The sequence below is a fragment of the Bos taurus genome, chromosome X (assembly GCF_002263795.3).
Source record: "Bos taurus isolate L1 Dominette 01449 registration number 42190680 breed Hereford chromosome X, ARS-UCD2.0, whole genome shotgun sequence".
In the NCBI taxonomy this organism is placed as follows: domain Eukaryota; kingdom Metazoa; phylum Chordata; class Mammalia; order Artiodactyla; family Bovidae; genus Bos; species Bos taurus.
In genome coordinates this window covers 111,941,181-111,956,190 of record NC_037357.1, presented here as the reverse complement: position 1 = coordinate 111,956,190, position 15,010 = coordinate 111,941,181, and the positions used below count along the sequence as shown (strand labels likewise).

Sequence of the window (15,010 nt, the reverse complement as noted above, 5' to 3'; positions counted from 1 at the left end):
TCAAGTAAGTCTGATTCGAAAACCTGTATGCTATAATAATAACAATTATAACTGCAGTAACACCAAGAACTAGAATTCACAGGGTTTTTTACTATGTAGCTAATACTGTACTAAGCACGTCTCATGTATTTTGACTTACTCATCCTAACAAAAGACCAATATTTTAGGAACATTTAACATTCCCATTTTCTTCAGATAAAACACGGAGACACAGAAAAGTTAATTTGCTAAAGGTCCCATAGCCAGTAAGCATGAACTTGAGCACACTTACGTTCCCTTTATTTACTATGAAAAACTTCCATGAGTCAGTTCGTGGTAGGATATCCTTTCTTTAAAAGATTTAGAATGTGTCCTACCATTAACTTTTGTTTTAAGTTAGGATTCCAAAAGGAAAGACATTTTAAGAATCCAAGGTATGATAGTACAAAGTAATGGCATGCCAGTAATTTAGTTCTTAAAGCATGATTCAGTATTATCTTCCATGTTAACTGCAAGATATAGTAAAGTCTAACTTTAAGCCATTTAAAAATTAATATTAATATGCTTAAAAATGAAATAATTAATATTAAATAATACAAAATATCATACACTCACAAACTATCATGAGTATCATATGAAGAAATTACTTGCATTGTTCCTTACAAACAAGCCTTATCTGTATATTGCCTTATTGAGAGAAGAAACTGCAATGTTTATAATGTGCCTACCTGCAGAAGCTTCCATCTGGTGTTCAGGTCTTCCAGAGTGCTGAGATTATATGGTGAAAGCTGAATGCCCAACGTGGTGAGTTGGCGAGCAAGGTCACTGACGTGGCTTACATTCTCTTTGAGAGGTGCAATTTCTCCTCGAAGTGCCTGTATGAAATAATCAAGGGCAAAATGGAAGATGAGACTATTTAAAGCCAAAAAAACAAAAACAGACACATGGGAACTACATGGTGTCGTATTCTGTTTGGGATGTCAGTAACATTTGCCCTTTTCTAGTGGTATTCTAACAGTGAACATTTGTTAATGGATGGCTAACTAATGTTTGGAGAAGGGAATGGCAACTCACCGTAGTATTCTTGCCTAGAGAATCCCATTGACAGAAGAGCCTGATGGGCTACAGTCCACGGGGTCGCAAAGAATTGGACATGACTTAGCGACTAAACAACTCAACTAATGTCTACTGAGTACTTGTTATGTGCCTAATTCTGTGAGGAGCTCTGTCCAAACATCATCTGATTTTATTCCTACACAATAACCCTATGAGGTTGGTAGTTGGAGAATTATCATTTTACACACAAGAAAAAAAAAGTCACAGAGGTTAAACTTTGCCTGAGGCTCCATGGGTAAAAACTGAGGAACCTGGGATACATAATCAGATTTGTCTGCCTCTAGAGTGCACATCGGAGAAGGCAATACCACTCCAGTACTCTTGCCTGGAAAATCCCATGGACGGAGGAGCCTGGAAGGCTGCAGTCCATGGAGTTGTTGAGGGTTGGACACAACTGAGCGACTTCACTTTCACTTTTCACTTTCATGCATTGGAGAAGGAAATGGCAACCCACTCCAGTGTTCTTGCCTGGAGAATCCCAGGGACGGGGGAACCTGGTGGGCTGCTGTCTATGGGGTCGCACAGAGTCGGACATGACTGAAGTGACTTAGTAGTAGTAGAGTGCACATTCTTAACAATTATATTTAGATCCCTTTCTGAAGAAATTCTGCATTGGCAAAGTAATGGGAAGAATACAACACTGCTAGATTCTGAATTCTACTCATCTCACAACCAAAAGTGGGGGCTTTTTTTTTTTTAACGGTAAAAGATGTACTCAGTCATGAAATATTACATGCATACTTTGTACCAACTACATAAATAAATTGTTTCAATTAGAGATGAGGGTATTTTGTCAAATTCTAAGCCTGAGTTCCTGATCTCCTAGTATTTTGGTCCTTGTAGCAATGACTGAAGAAGGCTCCCATGAGGCTTCTCAGCTGTCTCTGGAGCACCGGAGCAGGATTCCATGATGCCATGCATCATGACAATCTGTTGATCAGAAGCAGCCTATGCAAATACTGGGTTGATATGATCATGAATATTCTCTTCTCCATTGAGAGGACATTTATGGATCTTTAACATGATGCATGAGGTCCCAATGTTCTAACGAGCAATTTCTAAAGATGAATTCCCTCACTTAGGAGAATAGTTTGTGTAACGGAATCTCTGTGTACAAGGACAGCATCACTTACTTGGCTATATGTGCTGCTATGATTTGCTTGATCTGTGCAGGTGTTATTTTTCTGGTTCAATATGCTACTGGAGATCAGTAGAGAAATAACTTCAGAAAGAATGAAGGGAGGAACCAAAGTAAAAACAACACCCAGGTGTGGATGTGACTGGTGATAGAAGCAAGGTCTGATGCTGTAAAGAGCAATATTGCATAGGAACCTGGAATGTTAAGCCCATGAATCAAGGCAAATTGGAAGTGGTCAAACAGGTGATGGCAAGAGTGAACATCGACATTCTAGGAATCAGCGAACTAAGATGGTCTAGAATGCGTGAATTTAATTCAGATGACCATTATATCTACTACTGTGGGGAGAAATCCCTTAGAAGAAATGGGGTAGCCATCATAGTCAACAGAAGAGTCTGAAATGCAGTACTTGGATACAATCTCAAAAATGACAGAATGATCTCTGTTCATTTCCAAGGCAAACCATTCAATATCATTGTAATCCAAGTTTATGCCCCAACCAGTAATGCTGAAGAAGCTGAAGTTGAATGGTTCTATGAAGACCTACAAGTCCTTTTAGAACTAACACCCAAAAAAGATGTCCTTCTCATTATAAGAGACTGGAATGCAAAAGTAGGAAGTCAAGAAACACCTAGCTAAGTCACTTCAGTCGTTTCAGACTCTGTGTAACCCCATAGACGGCAGCCCACCAGGCTCCCCCATCCCTGGGATTCTCCAGGCAAGAACACTGGAGTGGGTTGCCATTTCCTTCTCCAATGCATGAAAGTGAAAAGTGAAAGTGAAGTTGCTTAGTCGCGTCCGACTCTTAGCGACCCCATGGACTGCAGCCCAACAGGCTCCTCCGTCCATGGGATTTTCCAGGCAAGAGTACTGGAGTGGGGTGCCATTGCCTTTTCCAAAACACCTGGAGTAACAGGCAAATTTGGCCTTGGAGTACAGAATGAAGCAGGGCAAAGGCTAACAGAGTTTTGCCAAGAGAATGCACTGGCCATAGCAAATACCCGCTTCCAGCAACACAAGAGAAGGCTCTACAGATGGACATCACCAGATGGTCAACACTGAAATCAGACTGATTATATTCTTTGCAGCCAAAGATGGAAAAGCTCTATACAGTCAGCAAAAACAAGACCGGGAGCCAACTGTGGCTCAGATCATGAACTCCTTATTGCTAAAATCAGACTTAAATTGAAAAAAAGTGGGGAAAACCACTAGACCATTCAGGTATGACATAAATCAAATCCCTTATGATTATACAGTGGAAGTGAGAAATAGATTTAAGGGACTAGATCTGATAGACCGAGTGCCTGATGAACTATGGACAGAGGTTTGTGACATTGTACAGGAGACAGGAATCAAGACCATCCCCAAGAAAAAGAAATGAAAAAAAGCAAAATGGCTGTCTGAGGAGGCCTTACAAATAGTTGTGAAAAGAAGAGAAGTGAAAAGCAAAATAGAAAAGGAACGATATACCCATTTGAATGCAGAGTTCCAAAGAATAGCAAGGAGAGATAAGAAAGCCTTCCTCGGCGATCAATGCAAAGAAATAGAGGAAAACAATAGAATGGGAAAGACTAGATCTCTTCAAGAAAATTAGAGATACCAAGGGAACATTTCATGCAAAGATGGGTTCAATAAAGGACAGAAATGGTATGGACCTAACAGAAGCAGAAGATATTAAGAAGAGATGGCAAGAATACACAGAAGAACTGTACAAAAAAGATCTTCACGACCCAGATAATCACGATGGTGTGATCACTCACCTAGAGCCAGACATCCTGGAATGTGAAGTCAAGTGGGCCTTAGGAAGCATCACTATGAACAAAGGTAGTGGAGGTGATGGAATTCCAGTTGAGTTATTTCAAATTCTAAAAGATGATGCTGTGAAAGGGCTGCACTCAATATGCCAGCAAATGTGGAAAACTCAGCAGTGGCCACAGGACTGGAAAAGGTCAGTTTTCATTCCAATCCCAAAGAAAGGCAATGCCAAAGAATGCTCAAACTACCACACAATTGCACTCATCTCACACGCTAGTAAAATAATGCTCAAAATTCTCCAAGCCAGGCTTCAGCAATATGTGAACCATGAACTTCCAGATGTTCAAGCTGGTTTTAGAAAAGGCAGAGGAACCAGAGACCAAATTGCCAACATCCACTGGATCACTGGAAAAGCAAGAAATTTCCAGAAAACATCTATTTCTGCTTTCTTGACTATGCCAAAGCCTTTGACTATGTGGATCACAATCAACTGTGAAAAATTCTGAAAGAGATGGGAATACCAGACCACCTGACCTGCTTCTTGAGAAATTTGTATGCAGGTCAGGAAGCAACAGTTAGAACTGGACATGGAACAACAGACTGGTTCCAAATAGGAAAAGGAGTATGTCAAGGCTGTATATTGTCACCCTGCTTTTTTAATTTATATGCAGTACATCATGAGAAACACTGGGTTGGATGAAGCACAAGCTGGAATCAAGATTGCCAGGAGAAATATCAATAACCTCAGATATGCAGATAACATCACCCTTATGGCAGAAAGTGAAGAAGAACTAAAGAGCCTCTTGACGAAAGTGAAGGAGGAGAGTGAAAAAGTTGGCTTAAAGCTCAACATTTAGAAAACTAAGATCATGGCACCTGGTCCCATCACTTCATTGCAAATAGATGAGGAAACAATGGCTGAGTTTATTTTGGGGGGCACCAAAATCTCTGCAGATGGTGACTGCAGCCATGAAATTGAAAGACGCTTACTTCTTGGAAGGAAAGTTATGACCAACCTAGACAGCATATTAAAAAGCAGAGACATTTCTTTGTCAACAAAGGTCTGTCTAGTCAAGGATATGGTTTTTCCAGTAGTCATGTACGGGTGTGAGAGTTGGACTATAAAGAAAGCTGAGTGTTGAAGAATTGATGCTTTTCAACTGTTGTGTTGAAGAAGACTCTTGAAAGTCCCTTGGACTGCAAGGAGATCCAACCAATCCATCCTAAAGGAGATCAGTCCTAGGTGTTGATTGGAAGGACTGACGTTGAAGCTGAAACTCCAATACTTTGGCCACATCATGCGAAGAGTTGACTCATTTGAAAAGACCCTGATGCTGGGAAAGATTGAGGGCAGGAGGAGAAGGGGACGCCAGAGGATGAGATGGTTGGATGGCATCACCGACTCAATGGACATGAGTTTGGTAATGGACAGGGAGGCCTGGTGTGTTGCGGTTCATGGGATTGCAAAGAGTCAGACACGACTGAGCGTCTGCACTGAACTGAATGTTGATAAAAGCACTGTTTACATGGACTTCATCTAAAACCTTTGAGTTCCTTCTGACTCCAAATGGAAGGAACCAGTGTGTACATTCTAAATAAGAATGGGATTATCCAAATCCAAGTTACTATCTCTTCACTAAAATGTGGCATTGTATGGAGCCTAAGACCCTTAAATAGTTCATAGATAATATGATATTTTGACACATCACTCTGTTGAACTTACAGTTTTTGAAAAGCGGCCATTAAAAATATTATATTAAAGAATCATGGGGTTCCTTCTGGGAATGACAAAAGCATTCTGGAGTTAAGACAGTGGTGATGGTGGCATGGCTTTTTGAATATAGTATATACCACCAAATCACACATTTTAAAACTATGAATTTTATGGTATGTGAATTATATATAAAAAAATACAAAGAGAAGTGGACAGAAATCTGTTTGACTGACCATGTAGATACAAAAATTATATCTGATATTTTCATCTTTATTTAATTTCACATCAGTGGAATATCATAGAAATCATTCTGAAATGAAGAAAGTTGTTATAGGAAGTGATAGCAAATATTATTCTATTTTCTCATAAATACATACATAAAAGGATCACAATAAATGCCCATGGAGAGAGGCAGTTAAACTCCATGAATATGAATTCATATCTCTAAAAAGAAGTGATTCACAATCACTTTGCTTGGTGTAATAGAAAGGTTAGAAATCAGATTTCTTAAATGTCAGTGGGGAAACCTGGACAAAGACAATGTTAATAAAAATGGAGCCATTGTCTTCTGGATAATAACATGCATTTCTAGTAACCACAAGTAAATATCACTTGAGTGGGAACCATAAAGAGGAATCATTGCACAGATGGCAGGAAAGCCAGGCAGAATCTGACAACAGTGCAGATTAACCCCATACACTCACCACTGCCTTAGTGTGGCTCTTGGTCCCTGAGTTCAGCATCCATCTCACTTCGGTCATATCTAGATTTCAGCTCCCCTTAGATTACATGATGCACATGGCCAAGGGTATCTATTAGTGTATTTTGATTTTCACTTTCTTCCTCAAAGTCCTGAACACAGATTTTCTTTTAATTGAAAGATACTTGCTTTAAAATGTTGTGTTAGTTTCTGCTGTAGAACAACGTGAATCAGCTATAAGTATACATATATCCCCTCCTTCCTGAGCCTCCCTTTCGTCCCCACATCCCACTCCTCCAGGTCATCACAGAGTGCTGAGCTGAGCTCCCTGCGCTGTATAGCAGCTTCCCACTAGCTATTTTATGCATGGTAGTGTATATATGTCAATGCTACTTTCCCAATTCATCCCACTCTCTCTTTCCCCTGCTGTGGACACAGATTTTTAATCCTGCATTAGTATTCTGGAGGACGAAGGAGATTTTAAAAAATAAGTTTCAATATTCATAATTAATCACAACACACTCTCTCCTTTCCCCTCTACTTTCCTTCTCTCCCCAAAACCCCTGTCCCCTCACTCACACACACAGAGTCATGGGATCATGGCTTCTTTTTTGTTTCTTCTGCTTGTATCATCCAATTGTAGCAGAAGTTCCCTTAATGGATCTCCATTTAAGACTCATCAGATTAGCCAGAGTTTTTATTGTCTGAGAAACATACTGACTGGGGCCGCTAACGGTCACTAAGTAAAATGTTACGAAGTATGTGTCATAAGTATGGAGTTCAGCCCTCATTAGTTGACTTGTCAATGTGTGTATATTCTCAAACCTGCTTTTGCCAATTAGTATCGCAGTTACATAGTTTACTGAAAGATTTCCTAAACCAAAGAACTAGAATCCTAAAAAGAAAGTAAGTTATTATTCCTATAAAAAATAAGGTTAAATATTCTGGAAATTTGCTTTAAAAAAGAAAAAGAAGTATTACTGAATTGGGTGCCAACTAGGCAACTGTAAGAGATTAGGAAACCCATATGAAAAGGTTAGAAGGATTCTAAAGTACTCAGAATGCTTCCCATGTTTCCCAGTGGATTCTGTCTGCATTAAGGAAACCTGCACCGGAAATCAAAGTCTGTAGTATCAGTGTAATTCATGGCAAACCCTAATCAGGGAACCTACACTCGAAGTAAAATTCCTTCACACAGCGTTAAAATATTAGTGACTATTTTACACAAAATAAAATTTTTACTGACTTTTTCAATTAACTGTTGAACTCCAGGTCCTAACTGAATTGGAATAGAGAGCATCTATTTTAAATGTTGACTACTACGACTTTACTACCACTGCTACTGCTACACTATTATTATTAAAGGGAAAAAGCCATATGTTCTGTTTAATATGAATGCCTAAGTCTTTGTTAAGATAAATGGAAGCTTTGATTAGGGGGACGTTTGTTGCTAAAGAGGTAATTTGGTGCAAAGGTTCACTTTGGGAAGATAATCATGGTAGGCTTGATCAGAATGACAAACTTCAGCCAGCTAGAAGTCATGGTGAGGGTGCTGAGCACATGACAATGAAGGAAAGGAGACAGATGATGGTAGAAAAGAAGACGAGAAAAAGAAGGCACGAGAGTGTCTAAGACAGTCTTCACTTTAACACGTGACCTGGCTTCTAGTGGCAGCTCCATACCACCTGAGGACGGCTCACTGATGTTAGCTGTCAATGCCTAGACATGTACATAACAGGAAGCATGGCCCCCTAAACACTGAGTCACAGGACATGTTATGCATAGAGTGAACACAGGGGACTTCCCTGATGGCCCAGTGGTTAAGACTCCAGCATGCAATGCAGGGGACACAGGTTCTATCCCTAAGCCTGTGCACCACAACGAATGAGGCTGCACACCCTGGGCCATAACCTGAGAGTTCACACGCTACAACAAAGATCCCACATGACCCAACTAAGACTCGACACTGCCAAATAAATTAAAAAAAAAAAAAGAGTCAATACAGGTACAATTCATTTAAATAACATAGAATTTGATTGTATTTCAAATATTAGCACTTTTAATATTGTTATTATTAATATACATAGACATTCATGTTTACATTATTAAACACTGAACACAAAACACCCAAAAAAGTACAGTCTACTCTGAACAATATGATGTGCTATTTCAGTACCACCAGAATTTCATTAGATCATATTCTAGTTTGGAAGCAGTAACTGAGAAAACATTCAAGGAAGCCATTATACTCTGGGTTTTCTTTGAAACATTTAAACATCTGGAATATGCTCGCCATGAAAGAGCAAACCAAGTCTAATTTTATTGTGACTAGTTTCATGCAGGCAGAATTTTCACTTCATTAAATGCTGTCTGATTATAGATATAAACGTACTGATTTAGAATGATATATAAGTTTGATATGCCAAGTTTTTTCTTTTTTATGACATTTAATTGCTTGTCAGAACTTTGCTTATCTTTATGTAAAGATTTGTTCAAATATAGATTTAGCAGCTCAGTAGACAACCACTTTGCAACAAAACAAAGGCATTGTCTTCTAACTAGAGAACATTTTTGAGGGAGTAATTTTTTTAATGACTTAATAGTTATGGACTATTTTGGAAGGCATAGAAGGTCAATTTGGAGCAATGAAAAAGGTAAGTTGAGGTACTTTGACTTTGGGGACCTCTATTTCTTCTGTGAAGTAGGAAGCAACTGACCTGGTATATAATCAGTGTGCAATGAACATTCATTGAATGAAAACATGAGTGAAGGGTAAGTGGGAACATTGGAATTAGTTGTGCGAGAGAATACGAGAGGGAGGTGAACAAATAAATGTAGGGAGGTTGCCAGACAGTGTTGAGGGCTCACTTGAGGCAGAAGACAACAACTTTTTAGCAGAACCCATCTGCCCAGTTTTCTCTTTCTCCAACAGCATTCCAGGCAAATGTGGAAGAAACAGTTGGTCCAGGTTTGGGGTTTTGTCAGATGGTTGTGGCACAAACACTTAGGGATATGAGAGTTTAAATTTTAGCAGGAATGTGACTGCAAAATGCAACTAAAGGGGATTTGGAGGGAAGTGAAGCAAGATGAGGCTTGTAGATGGAGAGAATGTAGAGGGCTTAATGGTGGACATCAAGACCATCCAAGAAAGGCGGCAGTTAGATGAAATGCATAAGCAGGCAAGAAGGAGAGGAGACTGAAATGCTAGAATTAGAGTTTATAATTCTATTTAATTATATTACATAAATTCTATAATTTCTTATATAATTTATTTTTATATAATTAATTATAATTCTATTTAAGAATTTATAAATTGTGATATGATATACATATCACAGTTACACACACACACACACACACACACTGTTCTCTTTATATATTAATGGTACTCCTGAGAATGAAACACTTCCCTTCTTAATGATATTAAACACTATTCCTGAAATCTTAACCTACTGCTTCATAGAGGTCTTATCTCACCAGGAATTCAAGAATAGAATGATCTGACAATGAAATATCATTCTAGGGCTACATACACTGGGCAGAGAAATTTACATCAAAAATACTATCTAAGAAGCAAAGTAGGGGCCAGCTGCCTTTCCCTCTACAATGAAACCTTACTGAACAAACTGTTTGTGAACCAAAAGTCCTAAGAAATAGCCTGCAAAGAGTGTTAGCACAAGTCCCAGGACTCTTCATGCTGGTTTAGTAGCCGAGGGGGAGGAAATGGAAATCATGACCTCCAGATCCAGGTCTTTGGTCCTGGTGTTGAGACTCCAACATGTGGCTTAGGGAAGGCCTCATGGAATCTGGTCACTCAGAGTTAGGGGTAGGTACAACCTGGCTGTGTTTTTCAGCTTTTGCATTTCTGGATGGGTTTATCATCCTGATGGGAGTGAATAGCCACCACTGGAACCTGAAGAGCCAAGGACCATATCCTGCTTTGCCCAGAAGTAGAAAGGCCTGGAGCCTCTTAAATACCTGGGGGGAATGTGGTTGGACCCATCCTAACAAGTACCACTAAGTAGCAAATTCTCACCTTCTCTGCAGAGGTTGTCTTCAATTAAAAATACACTAGAGGGGCTCTGCGGGCGGTGGCAAATCTGGCCCAGTATGTAAAGCCGGCGGTGCCTGATGGCGCCTCCGACACGAAGCTGGGTGGGGTAGAGAGTAGAGGGCGGTAGTCGCGGCAGGTGGGAGGAGGAGGAGGCGGCGGTGAATCTCTTATAAATGACTCCAAAGCAGGACCTGGAGGCTAAATTCCAGGAGGACAACGGTCATTCACGACCAAGAAGGAAAGACCTGAGACATGGAATGAACGATTGCAGCCCTTCAGTGTGAGTCAGCGGGCCCTGAGAAAGGGGAATGCCTGCCACCTGGCCTTCATTCGACTACAGCCACTCCAACCACTCCCCATGGTGAACCTAGAGGAAACTGAGAATGCAGGATTACAGGCCCCAGTTACCTAAGATGCCTTGTGACCTGCAACCAGAGGATTATACATTCTGAAAAAGACATAATCAAAGGACTATCTCCAACCTGGACAGGACCTTTATCAGATGACACAGATTCACATCAAGATAAAGCTGATGTGCAAAGAAAACCCATGCCCCCAAAGAGATTACAGCCACTCCTCCAAACAGATCCAGCGGGAATAACCACAAAAGTCACCTTGGGCCCCTTAATAGAACAGGGTGAGAGCTCCATGACCCTAACTAGGTAGGGTCTATGAGTCCTGTGTCAGCATTAAAGAAGTTACAGAAGACTGACCATCTGTCCCTCATCACCCCAATAAAGATTTCTTGGGGTTCACATCTCAAGGAAAATTTGAAGTAAGAGATAGATGGTCCCTGGGCTGAACAGCTGGTGATTTTCAAACGGAGCAAAACTGGTTTGTCCTCAGCCAGACAAGAATGATGTATTTCCTTTCCTCCACTGTTGCTGCTGCTGCTGCTAAGTCGCTTCAGTCGTGTCCGACTCTGTGCGACCCCATAGACAGCAGCCCACCAGGCTCCCCCACCCCTGGGATTCTCCAGGCAAGAACACCAGAATGGGTTGCCATTTCCTTCTCCAATGCATGAAAGTGAAAAGTGAAAGTGAAGTCGCTCCGTTGTGTCTGACTCTTAGCAACCCCATGGACTGTGGCCTACCAGGCTCCTCCACCCATGGGATTTTCCAGGCAGGAGTACTGGAGTGGGTTGTCATTGCCTTCTCTGCCTCCATTGTTAGGAGGGAATAAACTGACGGGGGAATTGTTGCAGTGAAAAGGAAAAAAGAGGAATGAGTTTTTCTTTTTCACTTCTCTGAGAGCAAAGAACATAAAGAAGAACAGTGAGCAGGCCTGAACATTCCTAGTTTATTTTACTTTAACTGCTCCTGATTCCGAATGTCTGTAACTAATTTTGCTTTTCTGCCCCCTAACTCTGCAGGAGCTACACTTCACTTGACTCTATGCTAAATACATCCTCTATCTGATATTTACCTTTACAACAGCCTTCCCCTTGTAGTTACATGTCAGAAAGAAGGCCTCAGAGCCACCAGACTGCCAGACGCAGTTACTGGGTTACTGATGCCAGTTTATGACTGTCTTTGAAATGATGCAAGAGGAAGAAATCAAGATCCTATCACCTTTGTTTCCTCATCACTGACTCCTGACTGCTCCTGACTGTGAATACCTGCATTAGGGACACAGTTCTTGAGGCAGGAGCATACTGTGTTCCCCTCTCCACTACCTGAGAATAAAAGCCACCATTCTATTTCTTCAAAAAAAAAAAGAAAAAAAAAAACACTAGTAAGGGCTTCCCTGATAGCTCAGTTGGTAAACAATCCTCCTGCAATGCAGCAGACTCTGGTTTGATTCCTGGGTTGGGAAGATCTGCTGAAGAATGAATAGGCTGCCCACTCCAGTATTCTTGGGCTTCCCTTGTGGCTCAGCTAGTAAAGAATCTACCTGCAATGCAGGAAATCTGGGTTCGATCCCTGGGTTGGGAAGATCCCCTTGAGAAGGGAAAGGCTATCCACTCCAGTATTCCGGCCTGGAGAATTCCATGGACTGTATAGTCCATGTGGTTGCAAAGAGTTGGACACGACTGAGCTACTTTCACTTTCACATAGACTTTGGCGACCTGATGCGAAGAGCAAACTCATTGGAAAAGACCTCAGTACCGGGAAAGATTGAAGGCAGGAGAAGAAGGGAGCGACAGAAGATGAGATGGTTGGACGGCATCACTGACGCAACGGACAGGAGTTTGAGCAAACTCTGGGAGCTGGTGAAGGACAGGGAAGCCTGGCATGCTGAAGTCCATGGGGGTCACAGAGAGTCAGACATGACTGAGCGACTCAACAACAACTACATAGACTAACTTCATCCAGTTGCCCAACCTCCTTTTACCCTTGGACTTTGGGCAGGAGATACTTTTTTGCTTTGGCAAGAGACTGCTGATTTGAATTCTCATTACTAACACCACTAGCTATTCCATCAATTTTCAACAAAACAGAGACATATCACCCTTTCTGTAAGTTCTGCCAAATACGAAGGGACTATGTGGAGCTGAGACACAGGGGCTAGTCTAGTCTGCAGACTGAAGGAGACTTCCTTCTGCTATTAGGATCACTTTTGCCTCTGGTAGAGACATTCTTGACAGTAAAGTATGCCACTGAAATATGTATTCTTTTTAATAGAGATTCAACTGCATTGCATTCCAGCATCAATTTTTATTGTGGCAGCCCAAGGGCAAAGCATTATGCTGTTTTTTTTTTTTTTTTTTTCATTGTCTTCCTTGCTTTCCATTTTCAGGGCAATTCTTGTACGTGTTCATATTTGGACATGACCACTTTGGATGAGCAAAGTGAATAAGGACATAAAGAATGAAACAGACTCAGAACTAATGAGCTAGATGTAGCATAATCAGGATGACTTGGGGTAGTTAAATTAAAAAAAAAAAGAAAACGATTTTAGGGAAACAATATGAAGTTTGTAGGGATGAAAAAATCTGGTGCTTTTATTTTCTGAGCAATTATCAGTTATATTTTAACTATGGTTTCCCCCCAGAAGAATAGTAAATGACTGTTCCATTTTTTGCCCATACAGAATCATCATGTTGTTCTGAAAAATGATCTCTAGTTTCTCTTTGTATTACTGGAAAAGAGTGTGCACCCAAACATGAAATTCTTTTTTAAAAAAAACATTTCTTCATTTGCAGCCATCATAATTCTTCATCTTTCAGGACACGGCTTCACTATGAAACTTATAACTCCAATACTCTCAAAGGCTGAATTATAGCTTAATCACACTAACAGTGTCTGTCTTCTTTCTTTTATATGTATGTTCATTTTGTCCTCACAAATATTAATGGGAAATGAGGAACAGAACGGAATTGATCACAAAGGAAAGACTTCTGCCTATAAGAACAAGTGGTATACATTTGAGTTAATTTCCTCAGAAACTAGTTCCTATAATCCTAACTCTGGATGCTAATTATTTCTTTCTAATAGAAAAATGAAGCAAACAAACCAAAACCAAACAAAAACATTTCAAGCTTTCCATAGCTTTCTAATGACACAATTAAAACAAACAAAAAAGGTAGTTCATGAGTGCTTTACAGAGGCTAAATGTAAAATACGCACAATTAAAATAAAAAGGTCTCTAATGAGTATAAATAAATCATTGAAGCAGGCCACATTCTTCGGCTGCTAAGGAAACAGAAGGAATGCCAACATTTTTTGTCTGACAATTTTAATTATATATAACAAAACATCAAGCAAAATGTCAGTGAATGAAATCTATTTACTTATTTTAAAATAAGTAATAATCCATAAGCCATCAAAAACACCATCCATGAGGACACTGATATTCAAATGCAGGCATTATTTTAGATAAAGTTTTACATTGAACAGGTTTTTTTAATTTGCCAACATTTCTGCCAGCCAAAACTGCTCCTGATCTGTGCCCACATTTACCACTTGCATTGTCCTGGCATAGAGATGCTGTCTTGTTCTCCCCTTCCCCTTCACAGCTTAAAATATCTGTCTAAGGTAGAGCTTCTCGAACAACAGCAAGCATCATAATCACATGGCAGGCTTGTTAACACAGGGATTGCAGGCTCCCACTCTGGCATTGTTAATTCATTAGGTTCACGGTGGATCTGAGAATTTGACACTTTTCACAATAACTTAAAAGATGCTACGGCATCCATAGAACTCACCAAGCTTATTCTTGACTTACACCCTTCATGAATTCTCTTTCCTCAGCCTGGAGTTTTCCATTTGCTCTCGGCCTGGATGCTTGTGTGTGCTCAGTTGCTTCAGTCGTGTCTGACTCTTTGCAACCCCATGGACTGTAGCCCACCAGGCATCTCTGTCCATGGGATTCTCCAGGTAAGAATGCTGGAGTGGGTTACCATGCCCTCCTGCAGGGGATCTTCCCAACCCAAGGACTGAACCCGGGTCTCCTGCACTGCAGGCAGATTCATTACCACTGAACCACCCAGGAAGCTCTGCCCTCAGCCTGCTGCTGCTGCTGCTGCTTAGTCGCTTCACTAGTGTCCGATCCTGTGCGACCCCATAGACGGCAGCCCACCAGGCCCCCCGTCCCTGGGATTCTCCAGGCAAG

At 40.7% G+C, this 15,010-nt stretch overlaps 1 protein-coding gene across 11 annotated transcripts in view; it reads right to left on the bottom strand.

Moving 5' to 3' along the window:
• Window positions 1-15,010, bottom strand: part of DMD (dystrophin) — a 2,236,915-nt gene that overhangs the window by 348,571 nt on the left and 1,873,334 nt on the right. For all 11 annotated transcript variants that reach the window (XM_024988361.2, XM_024988358.2, XM_024988360.2 and 8 more), the window contains one exon: window positions 708-854. In XM_024988361.2, coding sequence (XP_024844129.1) covers window positions 708-854 — 147 coding nt within the window. The remainder of the gene's footprint in view (window positions 1-707; window positions 855-15,010) is intronic.